The 16,310-nt window shown below is 42.5% G+C and overlaps 1 protein-coding gene across 5 annotated transcripts in view; it reads right to left on the reverse strand.

Moving 5' to 3' along the window:
* Positions 1 to 16,310, reverse strand: part of strbp (spermatid perinuclear RNA binding protein) — a 72,960-nt gene that overhangs the window by 13,936 nt on the left and 42,714 nt on the right. For all 5 annotated transcript variants that reach the window (XM_068574838.1, XM_068574836.1, XM_068574837.1 and 2 more), the window contains 10 exons: positions 11,165 to 11,427; positions 10,546 to 10,714; positions 8,566 to 8,824; positions 5,862 to 5,974; positions 4,913 to 5,008; positions 4,381 to 4,492; positions 3,638 to 3,735; positions 2,224 to 2,329; positions 1,406 to 1,489; positions 596 to 804 (listed from right to left, as the gene is read on the reverse strand). In XM_068574838.1, the coding sequence (XP_068430939.1) occupies positions 596 to 804; positions 1,406 to 1,489; positions 2,224 to 2,329; positions 3,638 to 3,735; positions 4,381 to 4,492; positions 4,913 to 5,008; positions 5,862 to 5,974; positions 8,566 to 8,824; positions 10,546 to 10,714; positions 11,165 to 11,427 (1,509 nt within the window). The remainder of the gene's footprint in view (positions 1 to 595; positions 805 to 1,405; positions 1,490 to 2,223; positions 2,330 to 3,637; positions 3,736 to 4,380; positions 4,493 to 4,912; positions 5,009 to 5,861; positions 5,975 to 8,565; positions 8,825 to 10,545; positions 10,715 to 11,164; positions 11,428 to 16,310) is intronic.

Here is a 16,310-nt window from a genome sequence, read left to right on the forward strand (position 1 = left end):
CTACTGTAAGTCCTGGACAGCACACAGCGCAGCAAAGGGATTCAGAACAATATGCACACACAAGAGAATAGAAGTATGACACGTTTTTGACCCAAATAGGTGATTGCGTTGCATCTGCTGAACCAGCCAATACAGTGAGTGAGTAGAGCAGAGAGAGAGAGATACAATGAGAGAGAGAGAGAGAGAGAGAGAGAGAGAGAGAGAGAGGGGGAGATCAAAAGGGCAGTACACGAGAGAAAGAAAGAGTGAGAAGAAGGATGGAAAAGGGGGAGAAAGAGCCTTTTATGGAAATGGAGCGGATAGCGGATTATCCTGGCTCTGTGCTCTGGAGAGCCTCTTTGTTCACAACCACTTTGGGATTACATGGATTTGCCCACCTCCATCCCTCCATGTACACACACGCACATGCACGCACACACACACACACAAAAACATATTTATAGATACGCACTGGTTTGGGCTGCAGCTGGAGCTTGGAACGTTCTTCAGTTAGCTAAAACGATCTGTCTTTTTTATTCATGGGTCTTTTATCATTTCGAGCATGTCCAAATAAGCACAAAATAAATCCCTCTCTCCCATTGACTTTCCTCCTTACCTTAACAGCGACATGGAGCTTGGCAGTCTTCTTGGAGGATCCAGATGCTTCATAAATGGTCCCATCCAGATCCACAGACATGGTGAAGACCGGAGCGTGAACCGGGCCCGACTGGGACAGCAGGCGATACTGCAGCCCCGGCCGGATCTGGTTCAACCGCATCAGGGCATTCATTGGCTGGTTGGAGTCTATGGCTTTGCTGTCCAGGACTAATGCAAAAACATGAAGGGGGTATGGTTACAGTTGAAAGTAGAGCATATTAGGATAGATTTAATAAGGTATTGTAGAAGGTGTACCAATTATTCAGCCGAAATTGGACAGACTGGGCCAATTCAGAGATACTGCATGTAATAAATCACATTTTCTAAAAAGGTTTTCAGCACAGTCGCCAGTTGTTTTCATGATGAATAAAACTGCCTCTCTATTTTCTTTCTCTTTCAATCACTTTCCTTGCATTTGCCAATATCTAAAAATGCCTCTCTGTCTCCATTAGGCGTGCATCATCTTCCCCTTGTATGAAGAAAGACCTGGGGATGGTTGTGTGGCCTACTAAAACGTTAGCAATCCATACTATTGATCCGCCTCGGAGGGATGAAAGGAATGTGGAGAGAAGCAGACAGGGAAAAAATAGAAGTGGAGGAGAGAAGCAACGCTTGACTAAAGACAACGGAATCGGATTACTTCCATCTCCAAGCATTGTGCCCCTTTGTTTTGTATTGTTATTTTAATGAAAATAAAATGTTAAATAAATGACAGAAAAAGCCAGAGAAACAGATTCGAACGCTCGTTCGTTCTTTCCTTCCCTCTCACCTTTCCTCAGATTCCTCTTCATCTTCTTGATGAGATCCTTGTCATCCATTGCTCCATCCTCGTACGGCCTCTTCAGACCCAAGCCTGAGAGAAAGCAAGAGGGAATCAATCAGAGAGATGTAAATATGAACACAAACAAAGGCATGCACGTGTGACGGAAGAAAGGGAGGCGAAGGCCGAGAAAATAAGCAATACGTGAGAAGAAACATTGATGGATAAAACCAGAGAAGATAAACAGAACAGACAGGCAGACCAGCTAAAAGTCCAACAAAGGAGACATAGAAGCTTCTCTCTTGCATGCACCTTAATCGGTAAATGCTTTGTCAATTTGCCGTGTCAGCGTCACGGCGCAAGACAAACTTTGAATGGATTTCCCATGAAAGTCGCATTGAAAATGTGTCGACAATGGACAAAAGCAGAACGATTCCTCAATAAACGACGCACACTTCACAAAGACTACCGTTTTTTTTTTACATTGGAGAAAAAAACAGTGAAAAAAAGCAGATGAAACATCATATTTTTGGGGTGTGTCACATGCCAGCATAATTGACAGCGCTGTCAGTGCTGATTTGTAGAGAAAACACCGAATGCATCCAGAAAGGTCACTTCACGTGTGAAAAGATTTGATAGGAAGTCCGACCTCTGACCGAATGGTTTCATGTAGGAGAGACGGACTGACGAAAAAGCCTTTTCACAGACGGAGACAAGTGATGAATGGTAAGATACAGACAAATAATCAGGCACAGACGAGGACAGTAAGACATGTGTGGAGGATATATTGTACACAAGAGAGAGACCAGACACGTGTGTAGACTCACCTTCTTTATCAGACCAAGGGTATTTCTGCGATGGTTTATTTGAGGGAAGAGGCTCCATCTCTAACACCTTGTAGATCTGTCCGAACGCCATGAGTCGGAGAGCGTGCTGTTGGACGTAAACACAGGAGACAATCAAGAAAAGCTGAGAAGATGCATTCAAACCTTTAAGAGAGGATGGATTCTCATAGTCAAATAGTTTGCTGTTCTTATAGAGGCATCTCAGTTCAATTTTGTATAGCACTTAACTGAATTTAGATCTTACATTTCCCATAATGCTTAATGAGAGCGTGTTTTCTTAGACCTTCCCTGCCTCTTAAATTCCCACCTCCTCCAACCAGAAGACGGATGAGTTGAGTGAGTAAAGCCATCATAAGACTAATACAAACTGAATACACTGCAGTTAGATTTGTGGTCACATATTCTGGTTTACTGTAGATATGTATCTTCCCTCATGAAGAGAAAAATAAATCCATGATGATCTTTTTGTTAGTCTACTAATACAGGACAAAGGTGGTGAATTCTGTTTAAAAATAACTGAGACGGAGCAGAAGTTCATTTTAGAATATTAAGGCTGATGTAATGATATTCATCTTCACAAATATCAAGTCTAGCACATGGGCACAGGTGTCCATATGTAAATGAGCACTACATCTCAGCCAGGTCATGTCAACGTGTTTGTAAGAAGAAAAAAAAAAAGAGTTATCTTGCAACACAACGAATTAAGTTTGTACTCAAAGATACCGACAAGTATCTGGGTGTTAATTTATCTCAATCTACTGTACACAAACAATCAGAAAGATAACCAGAAGGGCCAAAGTGGCTCAGCTAATACAAAACCATTAGGGAAGCAGAGTGTCTCAGATATTCATGAGGCTCGGTGTAGCTCATTGACAGAACAGCTCCCACTCTAATATCTGCTCTTGTATCTGCTCCAATACAATTATCCCCATTGACATTCCAGCCTCGTGCAGGCTGCTGCCTTCAAAGGAAATATACGGCAGGATTCACTAAGCCATGCGGCTCAGAGGCTGCCCTGCTCAGTCGAGTGTGTGTGTGAGTGTGAGAGTGAAGGAGGACATGACGGCACGCACGCCCAAAGTGCATGCACACAAATACTGTGCTCGGGGTGTCAGAGACGGATTTATGGCTTACAATGGCAATAGTTTCCCACACCAGTCATTAAAATGCAGCACCACATAGGTATTTTCTTGAGTGTGTGAGTGTGTGAGTGTGTGCGTGTGTGTGTGTGTATGCAGATTGTGTGGTTATGAAGGTGAGGGGGTATTTCTGTCTGGTAATCAGCGTGTTGCTTACAGATTCCCACACACTGACAGCTCAGGGCGAGGGCAGCTGGGTGATAACAACTGTGTCTTTAAGCTGACGTGTGTGTGTGTGTTTGTGTGTGTTTGTGTACCTGTGCACGGCAGGTAATGGCCTCAGCCTGCTGGTCGGTCATGTTGGCTAGTGTGTTTGTTGGCTCTTTCTCACATGGGTCGTGTAAACCTGGACCACCTTGGGGAAGCCACATAAGACACATAACACACACACAGACACAAAGAGACACACAGGCACATAGTTATTGTTTTCATGTTATTTACTGACACTGCGGCTCAACAACATTTTTAATTAGGCTTCAGTGAAGCCTAGCTGATGGAAATCATGACTTTCGTAATGGACAATGCAGCTATTAGAGCCAATTTAACTGGTCAAACTGGCTGTGAGAAATCTTCTAATTGCTCCATATTTGTGTTATCTATAGGTTAATATTCTCCAAACAGGGTGGCATTAATTCTATAGATTAAAATGTAACATTTGTATAGACTGCTCGTTGCCCTCTTAAAATATATTTATTGTATCTTTTGCATCCAAATTCAATTTCTTAAATAAAGTCAAATGAAGCTCAGCTTTGCCATACTTGCCAAGAGTGTACAACATTCTGCAAGAAACCCTACAGCTGCTTCTAATTAAGATGCTCTCAAAATAATGACTTTCCTCCGACAGCTGCGCTCTGCCGGGTCACGCGTCGACCTCTCTTAGAGAGCAACGGCTCAAAGATGTGCCAAGCAGAGCCTCCATATATCTGCTCATCTCCCCGAAACCTAGCATGCACCCTCGCTACGCTCACCAGCGATCCACACATCCGCCATGGATTCATACCTGGTAGCAGTATTCCTGAGGCCAGACACTCCATGACTCGACGCAGGGCTTCACCGGCACCGAGAGGTCTGTTGCAGGTGGCTATTGCCTTCTCGCAGACGAGCTCTAAGGGCTGCAAGAACATGAAGACACATTATGAAGACAACAATATTTCAAAAAACTACTTCCAATCTGTTGCTTTAATGTCGTGTAGACATAATATATTCAGCGTTTTCTTCTCACATTATTATTCTTTCTTGCTAACAACATTAAAAGCACTTCTATGAGACAGATATTAATTAATTTCGGCTTTATGGTGTCCACTAGAATTCTTCAGCCTTGTATGGACCACGCGGTTCACTTGTGGATGATGTTTGAGCACAACTCTTTCAGATTTCAATTAAAACAGGACCTCACATTACAGCACGGTGATTATGTTTGCACAAATGCAGACGTCTTAAAAAATAAACGCAAATTCACGGGGGCTTAAAGCTTTCTGTTTATTTCATAGGATTAACACTCGAACGCGGGGCAGTGACAGCAAAAGACTCACCCATCCCTTCAGAGGTTCCCAGACGGGGTGTCTATTGCACATGTCTCTAAGTATCCTGAGAACGATAACGCAGGACTTGAGCCCGTTCACTCGAGCCTGAGAGAGATCGAGCGATCGAGGGGAGAAGAAGGAAAGGCGGAGGGATGCAAGAAGGAAGATTAAACAGAAAGAGGGAGTGGTATTTGTACAAACACATACAGATAAACAGCCTGCTTTTCATGACAAAGCCACATAATGAAGTGATTGTTTCTGTCAAAACCCCCACAGAGAATGATTATCCTGAGTTCTGAAGACACTAAACATTTTGAATTCACTAATCATGTTGTATTCAATATATTCCTCTAAATGAAAATAATAATCTCATGGTTTTGTCAACAGAAAAGGGTTTCATTCTGAACGTAAAATGTTGTCAGTAAGGGACGTGAGTGGGGAGATAGATGGGAAGGGGTATGGGAGGGGAATCAAAGGGAAGCACTGACATACTGAACAGAGCAGGCAGGTTCACATAATAGCCAAAAGAAAAACAAGTATTAATCATTGCTTTTGTAGCCTTACGATTCTTCTAACAATAATCTTTTTGCCAGATCATAAAGTGGGTGGAAAAAAAACAAACTTTTTGGAATCATTTTAAAAAACTGAGTATCTGAAAGTATGTATATGACGGGAAATATTTGTTACAACAATGTTGAAAAACACAATCTTGCTCTACGGAGCTGGTGGTGGGCATGCACACAAACACACGTTTATCAGCCATATTTCCTTTAGCTTTAAGATAATTTGAAACGATTCGAGCATGTGAATTAAAACGGATAGCTAGAAAGCCGTGTTTCCAGACTGATCTGATCATTAGCACCGCAGCATTAGCTGGCAGCGAGTGTGTGCCCTCGGGGTGAATCGTCAGGCTACAATAAGCATCGGGCAGGAAGACAGGAAGTGAGTGGGTGCCGACCTGGAACCACTTGGCGTGTCGCAGCGCTGCCAGGGCCAACAGACATCTGTGTCTATCCAGCACCTCCCCTTCCTCCTCCTCAGCCTCCACTGTCTGCGCAGCAGCACCCAACACTGCCACAAAACAATAACAACCCAATATAGAGAACGTAAAACACACACACACGTCAGGTCTGAGTGTGTGTGTTTGAATTGTGCATGCGTGAATGTGTGCAGACCCACTTGATAATGAGTGTGAATGCACACATACACACACACATGCATGGATATTTTTGGTACATACAAGGTGCTTTTCATGCCATAAAGTTGTTCCCCTCCTTGTAGAAAGCGCCGACGCTCTACAGGTCACAGATCTGTGATGAATGCACAGAAAAACCACCTCACTCTATGGACAATGTGTCATTTTCAACACGGTGATAAGTCTGACATGTGTTAACTGCATCACATGTTGACATCTTAAGCACGTAGTGATACAGGATGCACCATCCCCCGTGTACATACAGTACATGTGTTGAAAATGAAACACACTATTCAACAATGATTACGTAGTTTTCATCCATGCAGTCACTGACAGATCAGTGAAAGGGGGGAAGAGACAACCTTTTGGGATGGAAAGCCCCCCAAAGACATACACCAAACAAATACCTAAGGAGTGTTTGATTTAATGTGTGGGCATTGTTGGGACACATCCATTCATTTCTCGGTGCCCAACAAGGTAAATCAATCTCTCCTTCATGTATTTGAGGAGGATTTCATTCATTTTGATCCAATCCGCGCCAAGCAGGAGTCAAAATAGAAGTTTTATTTTTCTTCTGGATTACTTAAGGTGCACTTGATTTCACAGGCTTTAAGAAATGTGTTGCAGAGAAAACAAATCAACTCCCTGTCCGGGCAAACACAGAATCAAGCGCTCCTAAAGTAGAACTGAAAAGAAAAGAAAAAATAAAATAATCTAAGATAGTTTGACCCAGTCTCAGACAAACACAACACAGGAGGGATCCAGGCAGGGTTTAGTCAGAGCATCGGGTTGGTAAAAAGAGGAGCATTCTTGAGCTTTTTTATATGTAAGCGTTTGATTCATGCTGCTAAGCACACACCCCAATGGTTGAGTTACCACGAGCTCACCAATTCTGCTATTTTAGTATCCGGGATATCTGATGTGCAAGGCGAGCTGAATCAAACGCAGCTGTGTATGAATGAGTGTGGTTACATGGGTTTCTGAAGAGGGTTTATTGTGTGCGGGACCTAGTGGAAGTGACATAAAACACACTAAAGAGCCCTTTGGGTCTCTATGAAAACACGACTAGGTAAATATTTTCTGAGTCACTCTCCCTTGAAAAGAAAATCCTTCCCTGAAGACATATTAAGTTGAAATGTCAAAATGTGTGCAATGTGCAGCAGCCTGAGCACATCTATCGCACGTTATCCCTGAACTCATCCGGTCGTTTTAGCAGCGTCGCTCTCCCTCCGTCTAATGCGTGCAGTGGTGTGTGTATTTGTGTTTCTACGTGATGTTTCTACGTGATGTAGAACGTTATATCTGAAGGTCTGTCAGCGGGAGCCCAGCTGCACATGGGACCTCTCTGTTGCTAGTGGGTCATTATAGTGTTCATCCTCCCACTGCTCTCTTAAACGCTCCGCTTGCTGAACCTTCACAGCGCTATTATTTTATCATTATCTCCTTCTGTGTTACTTTCTTTTCGTCTGATTCAAAAAAAGCACCCTCCCTCTCTCCCCCTGTGACCCCACAAAGCAGTGACCTTAGCTCAATGTGTTGATTCCACGTCAAGGCACTATTGATCAGAGCATTTAAATAGCCAAAACGTACTGCTTTTAATCTGATTAAATATGTGCACCATGTTGGTGTGCATGAGTTAGTGTGTCTTTCAGAAACAGTTGAAACACTCTCAAAATGCGTTCTGACCGGACACGAGCAGCCGGAGCTGGAAGAGAGCTGCAGGAGGTGCCGACATTGGAAAACACCGCCGGTATCTGTGCCGGTCAATACATGTGTTAATGTGTAAAAGCATTACACCCTTCCTTTTTTACGACGTGACCCTATTAAACAGACTGGCCCACATCCTTTAACGCCACTGGTGCCTGATGATATCTGCGCAATTAGACTTCCGGTGTGACAGCCGTCTCTATCCGTCAGGTACAAAATACAACTGTGTGTGCGCGCGCCTTCTCCTCCGCGTGGCTGTGTGTGTGTGTGCGCGTGTGCCCGTGTACTCGTCTTGATGTGCGAGCGAGAGAAATATACGAGCGGCCCTCTCCGTCTCGCCGTGGCTTGTGGCATGATGTACGGCTAACCTTCGCGCTATCTTTCATCTCTGGCTGAGACCTGAGTGTCTAGTTGGACGGGAGCCACGGGACGGATGAGCAGCTTGCTACTGCTCGGTTATTGATTTTGCTGGCCTGCTGGCCTTGCCGTCCCGTCCAACCTCCCACAACCACTTATAATCAGTTCCTGCTACTGGGTGTGGGGAGGGGGCTGTTATTAGACTGAACAATTTGTGTGCGTTTCAGCTCTTGTGTGCAGCCTGCAGCCGTCTTGTCTCGTGTCAGCATCAGTTTATGAGGTCATACCTCTTGGTTGAGGGAAATACTACCGTTCCATTAAATATACAATACGTTATACAATTCAATCACACATTGGGGTGTGGAGTGAGAAATAGGGAAAACTGCAACTTGTGTGTTCCTACCTCGCCCATTCTGCTCCACCTTTTCATCATCCACTTCCTTCTCCTCCTCCTCCTCTTCCTCCTTCTCCTCCTCTTGTCTTTCCTCCCCATTCTCCAACTCCTCCTCTTCTTCCTCCTCTTCCTCCTCCTCCTCCTCTTCCCTCATAGACGGCGAGGTGAGGGTGATCGTCAGTGTGAGTTTAGGGTCTGTTGTAGTTCGTACCAAGATGGCCGCCTCGAGCGAGGAGCTTGTGACCTCATATTTCTCTTCTGTCAGCTTCTGTCATGTGTCAAACGAACATAACTCGATGGTCAGAGCGGCCAAGGTCACAACATGACTCCGTGCAGATGAAAAAATAAAACATATCTGAGCCTGCTTCAACGACATGACCAGGTATGACAGAAGAAATATCAATGAATCATTACAGAAACTGATGATCTCTTGATATTTGAAACATTTCTATTTTGGTCTCTCTCATGTGACGTATCAAACTTGCTTGTCCACATATAATAACGGGCAAGAACATAGACTTGTTTTTAAAGTCCCATTTGTACCAACACTACAGCACCCATCTTGATTTCACTTGTGACAACATGCAAATGAATGAAGGGCACTAAAGGAAAGCTGTGAAACACATTCGATGAAAAGAAAAGTAATGATGTGTAGTATGAAAGCAACAAGGTACAAGCTCTTATCCTCTTTACGTTTCAAACACATTGCAATGATCTTGTGTGTGTTTATGTGTCTACCTCTATTGTTTCTCAGTGTCACACATCTATTTGATAAATTGTCCATCTATATACACACTCTCTATGCTTTATTCAGCTCCCTTTTCTTTTTTCCCAACGGCCACATTTGTTAGTTGATACAGTCATGCATTTCAGCATACATACAGTATGACGAAGAATGACGAAATCTCTCGTCAAATCTCAAAATGACCTGCAGTCTCACAAAGTCAACCACACACACACACACACACACACACACACACTCACACACACACACACACACACACGATCCCATTTGTACTTGATGAGAAAATTTAAATCTCTGTTCACTGAGCCGAGACATGAGATTACCTCTCTGTGCACACACACACACACACACACACACACACACACACACACACACACACACACACACACACACACACACACACACACACACACACAATGTTGTTCCCTCTCTCACACCATTTAACTACTCAAGACAATTAACAAAAAGACATAGGGACAAAATCTATTCATTAAATATCTGTTGCACTAGTTGGCCATAATGAAAAACAGTCATTGCTAGTATATATATATATATATATATATATATATATATATATATATATATATATATATATATATATATATATATATATATATATGACTTAAGGTGTTCACAAGTGGGACTCTAATTCAGCTACATAATGCCAGGTCATTTAAGATTACATGCAAACAAGTCAAAGAGTTAAACGTGATGATAATATGTCATGCTTATTTGTTTTGTTCCTGCATTTTCTGTGCACTCTCATATGCATTGTAGGATCAGCGTGTTTCGTATTTCTGTATCATGACTTGTTAATGAGGAAACCAGACACTTAGGTAGTGATGAGAGCATTAATCACACATGCATATAACCCTCTCTCAACATCACACTTGACGACATTGCTGCTACTTGCCTTCTTATGCCAACACGCGTCTCTCTACAGTTACGCATGCACTTTTATACACACCCACACACTAGTGAAAGTTGCCAAAACCAAGCAGAAACACTCAATAAAAAAAGGAAGCTAATTTCTGACGTTGCAGAGGGCTGTACGATAAAAATAAAGCTTTTTGGATTACATTTGTAAGACTATGACTGAAGGTTTGACACACAGCTAAGATGCTTTGTGTGTGTGAGCAGTAGGTTGGCCAGCGAGTGCGTGTGATTCAACAAAAGAAGCAGAGAGTAAAAAAGCAGCATTGTGCGCCTGTACACAGGCATTGGTGTCGATGTGCGTTCCTAACCTCTATCTGTGTGGGCAAATTGTGACAGACATTGTCCAGCAGTGTCTGTGTGGGTTTGTCTCTGCACATCAGCACCAGCTCCAGGTCCATGTCGCCTTTGATAAGGAGGCCTTTGGCCACGAGTCCGATCCTCATCACTCCACACAGCACGCCACCACTGCTGGGCTCTCTGTTTTTTTTTAAGGAAAAGCAGACAACAGGTGACATTCGTATCATTTTGTTGGTAACATTGAGGACACACTTGTCAGTTTACAGCTGAGTAAATTCATCACTTTTTTCCTCAATCAAATCTTGTTTTTGTTTTTTAAACTCACCCCCAAAAACTTCAAATTAACACTATTTTAATATGTTTCGACATCTTGATCAACAGATTCACACACAAAGTGCCAAAAAGGCAATTCAAGACATGACAGAGAATGTGTGAACCTCTAATAAAACGATTCATGAAGATAGACGACCACGGAGACCACGTACCAAGTGTTTAAGTTAATTTCCTGGCGCTGAACGTGCTTCGATTGTTCATCATACTCTTTGTTAAGTGTATTTCACAATATGTCGACCTATTCCTGTGCCATATACATGATGCGTTGCAGCTCGTCTATGCGTCACCACCACCCACCTGTAGCTGTCAGTGGAATCCTCAGTTTCATTGCTGGGCTCGTCGCCAGCTTCGTCCTCCTCTGTACCGGCTGCTGGTTGGCCGTCGACCTGGCTGTGGACATTGCTGCTGCTCTGATCCAGCCAATCAGAGACGTGTTTGAGGGCGCCCTCGACTGTGGACACCAGCGTCTGAACGGCTTCCAGCTCGTGAGAGGAGGGGTAGATGGTGGAGTGTTTGGCCATGACGTGGCGGTCATCGTTACTAAAGGAACGGAAGGACCTCTGGGAAGGAAGGAATAAGGAGTTAGTTGACAGGAAACATCAAAACACAGAGCTGCACAAATACCTGAACAATGTACACACAAACACACGCACACAGCAAAAATTTTAGCTTCCAAAAACAAGAAAAAAAAGGAATAAAATGAGGGAAATATTACTTGAAATAAGACAAATTATCTGCCAACAGAACAGGAAAATTTGACTTGCCAAGACTTCTTGAAACAAGTGAAATGCTCTACCATAAAAACTGCCTGATAAGAAGTATCCTGTCAATCAAAAAACAAGTGTATAATGCCTTGATTTAAGATATTTCATCTTACTTAGATTTAAATTTCTGCACTGCACCAAGGGGAAGAGGTTTTCCATATCAGATTGAGATTTAATCCATCAAGCTTTGGTCTCCCTCTTGGACCTGAATTCTCTCCATCACACACCCAAGTCAAACTAACACATGTTCGCAAAAATGCTTGCACCACAACGCACAGCAAAAAACTAATTCACACTTACTGTCCCACCAAGCGTGAGTGAAAATTGCTTTTGTGTGTGTGTATATGTGTGTCTTTCTTGCAGACTGCGCACATATATTTTTGGAATGGGAAAGAAATATATCTCTAACTTAATGACAGCTTCCATTAAATGGCCCTGACACACATGCATGCACACATACACGTCCAGCTATCAAAAATTAAATCGGACCAGCATCCTCATATCCTCTCCACCTGTCCTAATTCAATCAGACATTCTGGCCTTGGGATTTCATGTCAGCCCTTATGGTCTTCCTCATTTGCTCCTCCTTACTGTCTGGGTGTTATGTGGAGGAAACCACTGGAAGGAGGAGATCAGGCTTCAGAGGAGAGTTAAGGCAGGAAATAGAATTCAAAGACGGAAAATGTAAAGAGACCAAGGGGAGTAGCAGGTGCAGCCGCAGATTTTAACCTAAACCATAACCCTTTTGTGAGAGATTATTTAAATATCTGACCATTAACTATTATCTAATATAATTTGATGTAAAACTGATACGAGGAATGTAAGTGTCAATGTTGAGAAAGGTGAATGGGATACCCCTTTATGAGCATAATTACATCGAGAGAGCATTATAATCCGTTATCAAAGCATAACATCTGCAGCAATACAGATTATGAAAATACTCTGGGGCAACTGTTAATTAATAGCAGAAAAAATACAGATGTATACATTGCTTTTCAATTCATGTTGTTTCAGTTATTTCTTAATTAATTAATTGTAATGACTATTGTGTTGGTATTACCATTAAAATAATATCTCAATAGTTCCATATAGCTCACTTCACTTGCTCTTCTTAACACTTCTCTTTTGGAAACATAGAGATGTCATATCTGAGAGAAACAATTAAGATTACAAAGTATTGTTTATCACATGGTTACCTGAATCTGATGAGGTTAATTTTCAATCATGAGAGGTTGTCGCACTGTGCCGCGGCGCCTGAGGTACATGACCCAGTTTAACATGAGTAGGCTGCTTATCTGCAAGACCCACATTTCCCTTCATTCACGACACACATCTACTCAAAGAGAACCGCACACCAGGCATGCTAATTGACACGCACGCACACAGAAAGACAGAGACAGAGAGAGAGAGAGCGATGACCTTTTTTGTTGTAGTATTGATAGTGTAGCTTGAGCTCTACTATCAATTTAGATCAAATCCAAAGACCAACTGCGTGTGTATGCGTGTGTATGCGTGTGTATGCGTGTGTATGCATACTTTTCATCCCATTCCTAATTGAACTGGTGACATTCTCTTTCACCAGATTGAGTGAGATAAAGCTATTAACAGAATGGAGGACAAGCGCTGCACAATAGCTGCAGCCTCAAAGCCTGTGGAGCTCAGTGTGTAGAGTGTGGCACGAATATTTAGCAGCGTTGGGCTCTACATTCTCTCTGGGAAAAATAATCCTCCAACACTTTGGCACTGGAGTGACATGGAGTGAATGTTGATACCTTGAAAGAATATGCCAATGTTAAAAAATCTCCATCATTGTGTCTTATTTTGGTGACACACACTGGGCTTCATTTTACATTTTCAGACAATCAATAATTGCTCCATAATTGCGGTCCTGTATAAATCTTCAAGAGTGTCATCCTTTAGAGGGATGAAATAGTCATCATGATAAAACAACACAGTCAATAGTTTCAATCGTGCGAGCACATCAATTGATCAGTTGACAACAATCTATACAATCCATGACCAAAATACAACGTTTTCCTGCAGTTCTCTTGTGTCTTTTATATCATTAAAATGTTTAATCTTTGGCTTTTGGTCAAACTAAAAAAGACACAGTTGTTGCTGCTTTTTTTATTAACTAGATTGTTCGTGAAAATTAGGAATCAACGCACTGCTCCTTTACTGAGCTAAGTGTCTCCAACTGATGTTTTACCTCTTTATAGAGAAAATATTACAGGTTTGGCTTCAGCGAAAAGCATTGAACAAAAAAAACAACTGAGTGTACCTACATGTGTATCTCTTTACTTGTGTGTCTTAGAGCGGTGTTTAACAGACCAACAGTCACACATTTTATGAGCCGTTGCTAATGGGAGCTTCTGCAGCCATAAACCACATTAGGAAGAGAGTGTCGATGTATCTGTGTGTGTCGGTATTACTCAACCATGTGGGAGTTGCGGCCCAGCCGCTCTGATCACCATGTAAATCAGAGCAGTAAAGGAGAAGTCACTGACAGGAATCGACCCCCGAGGCCCAGCGTGTGTCCAGATAATATTGCAGATATTTAGACAAGTGACACGATAAGCAAGCAATTGTGACCAGATAAGAAAGTAATGCAGGATTTCACAATTTCACACCAGTTTTAAAGAAAGGTTGAGTGAAAATGTCATGGTAACCGCAAAAAACAAACAATTTAATGAACCGAAACCAAACAAATACGTCTGAAATGCTCTGTGGTGAGTTACTGCTCGTTGCTCTCACCCCCTCTTCACAATCTGAGTAAAAAGACACACTCTGTTTGTTGGAGACAACACTTTGGTTGTCCTTGAATCCATCCTGCCTGGCACATAACCCAGAGGTCAATCACACAATATGTTCTCCTGTCCACGTGAGCGATGAGCAAGCGTATGATTGAGTGTGAAATAAATCATAGATCTTCCAGTGTCACTAACGAACAAAATAAAAACGTGTCCAATTTCAGCACATTGACCCCAAGCGGATCCTTGGAAGAGAACGTTCAGTTCAGGTGTCTTGTATGGCCAAAGTTAATGGTGCCATCTCGACAAATCTAATACACACCAAGAGTCGGCTCTCATCACCACGGCCCTTTTAGGAGCAAAACAATCCTGCGTTCTGCGTAGATCGCAAGAAGGTAAAATAAAATTAAAGTACTTGTGTTTTAGAGTGGAGTTAGTTGGTTGCCCCAAACATAAATCTAAGCTCTGGTCGCCGATTTGATACCGTGCCTTGTCCTAGAAAAGATGTAATAGATGGGCTTCACTGCTCACAGCCGTAGACCAGACGAGAATTGCATCATTGCAAAGGCCGGGCTCCCTTTTGGGAGAAAGAAACCTCGCTGTCTCATTAGGAGAGAAACAGGAATATGCCGAAAAGCTTTTGTGTAGCGGGATAGCAGAGGCTTTTGGAGATGCAAAAGAAAAGACTAAAGGGGCCTGACGGCTCAGGTGCAGGCATGGTCGCAAAATCCGTATGTGGAGAAAAAAAAAAACGGTTGTTTAACAAGAAATGAATGCATACAAGTTGTCAAAATGTCCGCACATCAAATTGCATTGACAACTATAGAATATTTGGGCTTCCATTCCTCAAAAAGCAGCGCCTTATGTGCCGGTCTGATGTCTCAACTCAAGATCAGTTTCAAATTAAGTTTGGATAACATTGTTGATTGGCTGTAAATAATTAATCCTGGCAGCATCTCCACAACAAAGTGTGCGAGGGCAAGACACGAACGCAGTAAAGAGTATCAGCCAAGTTGTAAACAAGCCAACAGTTTAGCCAAATCATCCACACCACTTTGTTTTGAGCGCACACAAAATGTCAGAAATACTCTTCTAAATTGGCTAATTGTTTAAAACATCTCTGGTTGTCTCACAGCTCATGTTCCCAAAATATCAGCAATTAGCTCGATGAGTGCAATACCGTTTGAACGATGACCAAATAAATGAAAATAACACAACGCCAGAATTATCCTCTAACAAGTCCCAGGATAAAATGTCCCCCATCGGTTGGCACATTTACTCCTAATGGAAAAAGAAAAACCTTAACTAAGCTGTTTCCTAAGTGTTATGAATGTTTTCATGATGGAAATATGCAGTAATGATGCATATCATTACAAAAGAAATTAAAAGGATGTACATTATTTTATCACATTGTTGAAGGAAGACCTGGGCATGGCTCTATATTGTGGCGTGGCTCAGTGTACAGGTGTGTATTCTCAGGGTCTGAGCATAAACTCAACAGCTTGCTTCAAAGCAAATTGTTCCTCTGAAGCTCAGACGTGCAAAACAACGGACGACCTTAAATAATACAGAATGTGCACAATTTTAGAAGGGAATCTGTTGCTTGTGACTCTTCCCCTCAAGAATGAGAAAGAGAAAAGCACTCATTCCACTGTTGGATCCCAGATGTCTGCCAGCCACCAGCACACACCGTGCACTGTGCTTTGTGTGTGTACATTTGAATGCCATAGTCACGTAGTGCTCTTAGAAGACCACACACACTCGCCAATTACGCTCCATTTCATGCTCCGGTGGGGCCGACCGGCTGGCAGGCCCAAGTTACATAACCACATAACACAGCATTTACAACTGTCTGTGTACTAAACTAATGTGCACACACACACACACACACACACACACACGCACCAAAACCCTGAACATATCATGGCA

Source organism: Clinocottus analis, unplaced genomic scaffold, assembly GCF_023055335.1.
Source record: "Clinocottus analis isolate CAN_PGR_092001 unplaced genomic scaffold, fCliAna1.0.p SCAF_13, whole genome shotgun sequence".
Lineage (NCBI taxonomy): Eukaryota > Metazoa > Chordata > Actinopteri > Perciformes > Cottidae > Clinocottus > Clinocottus analis.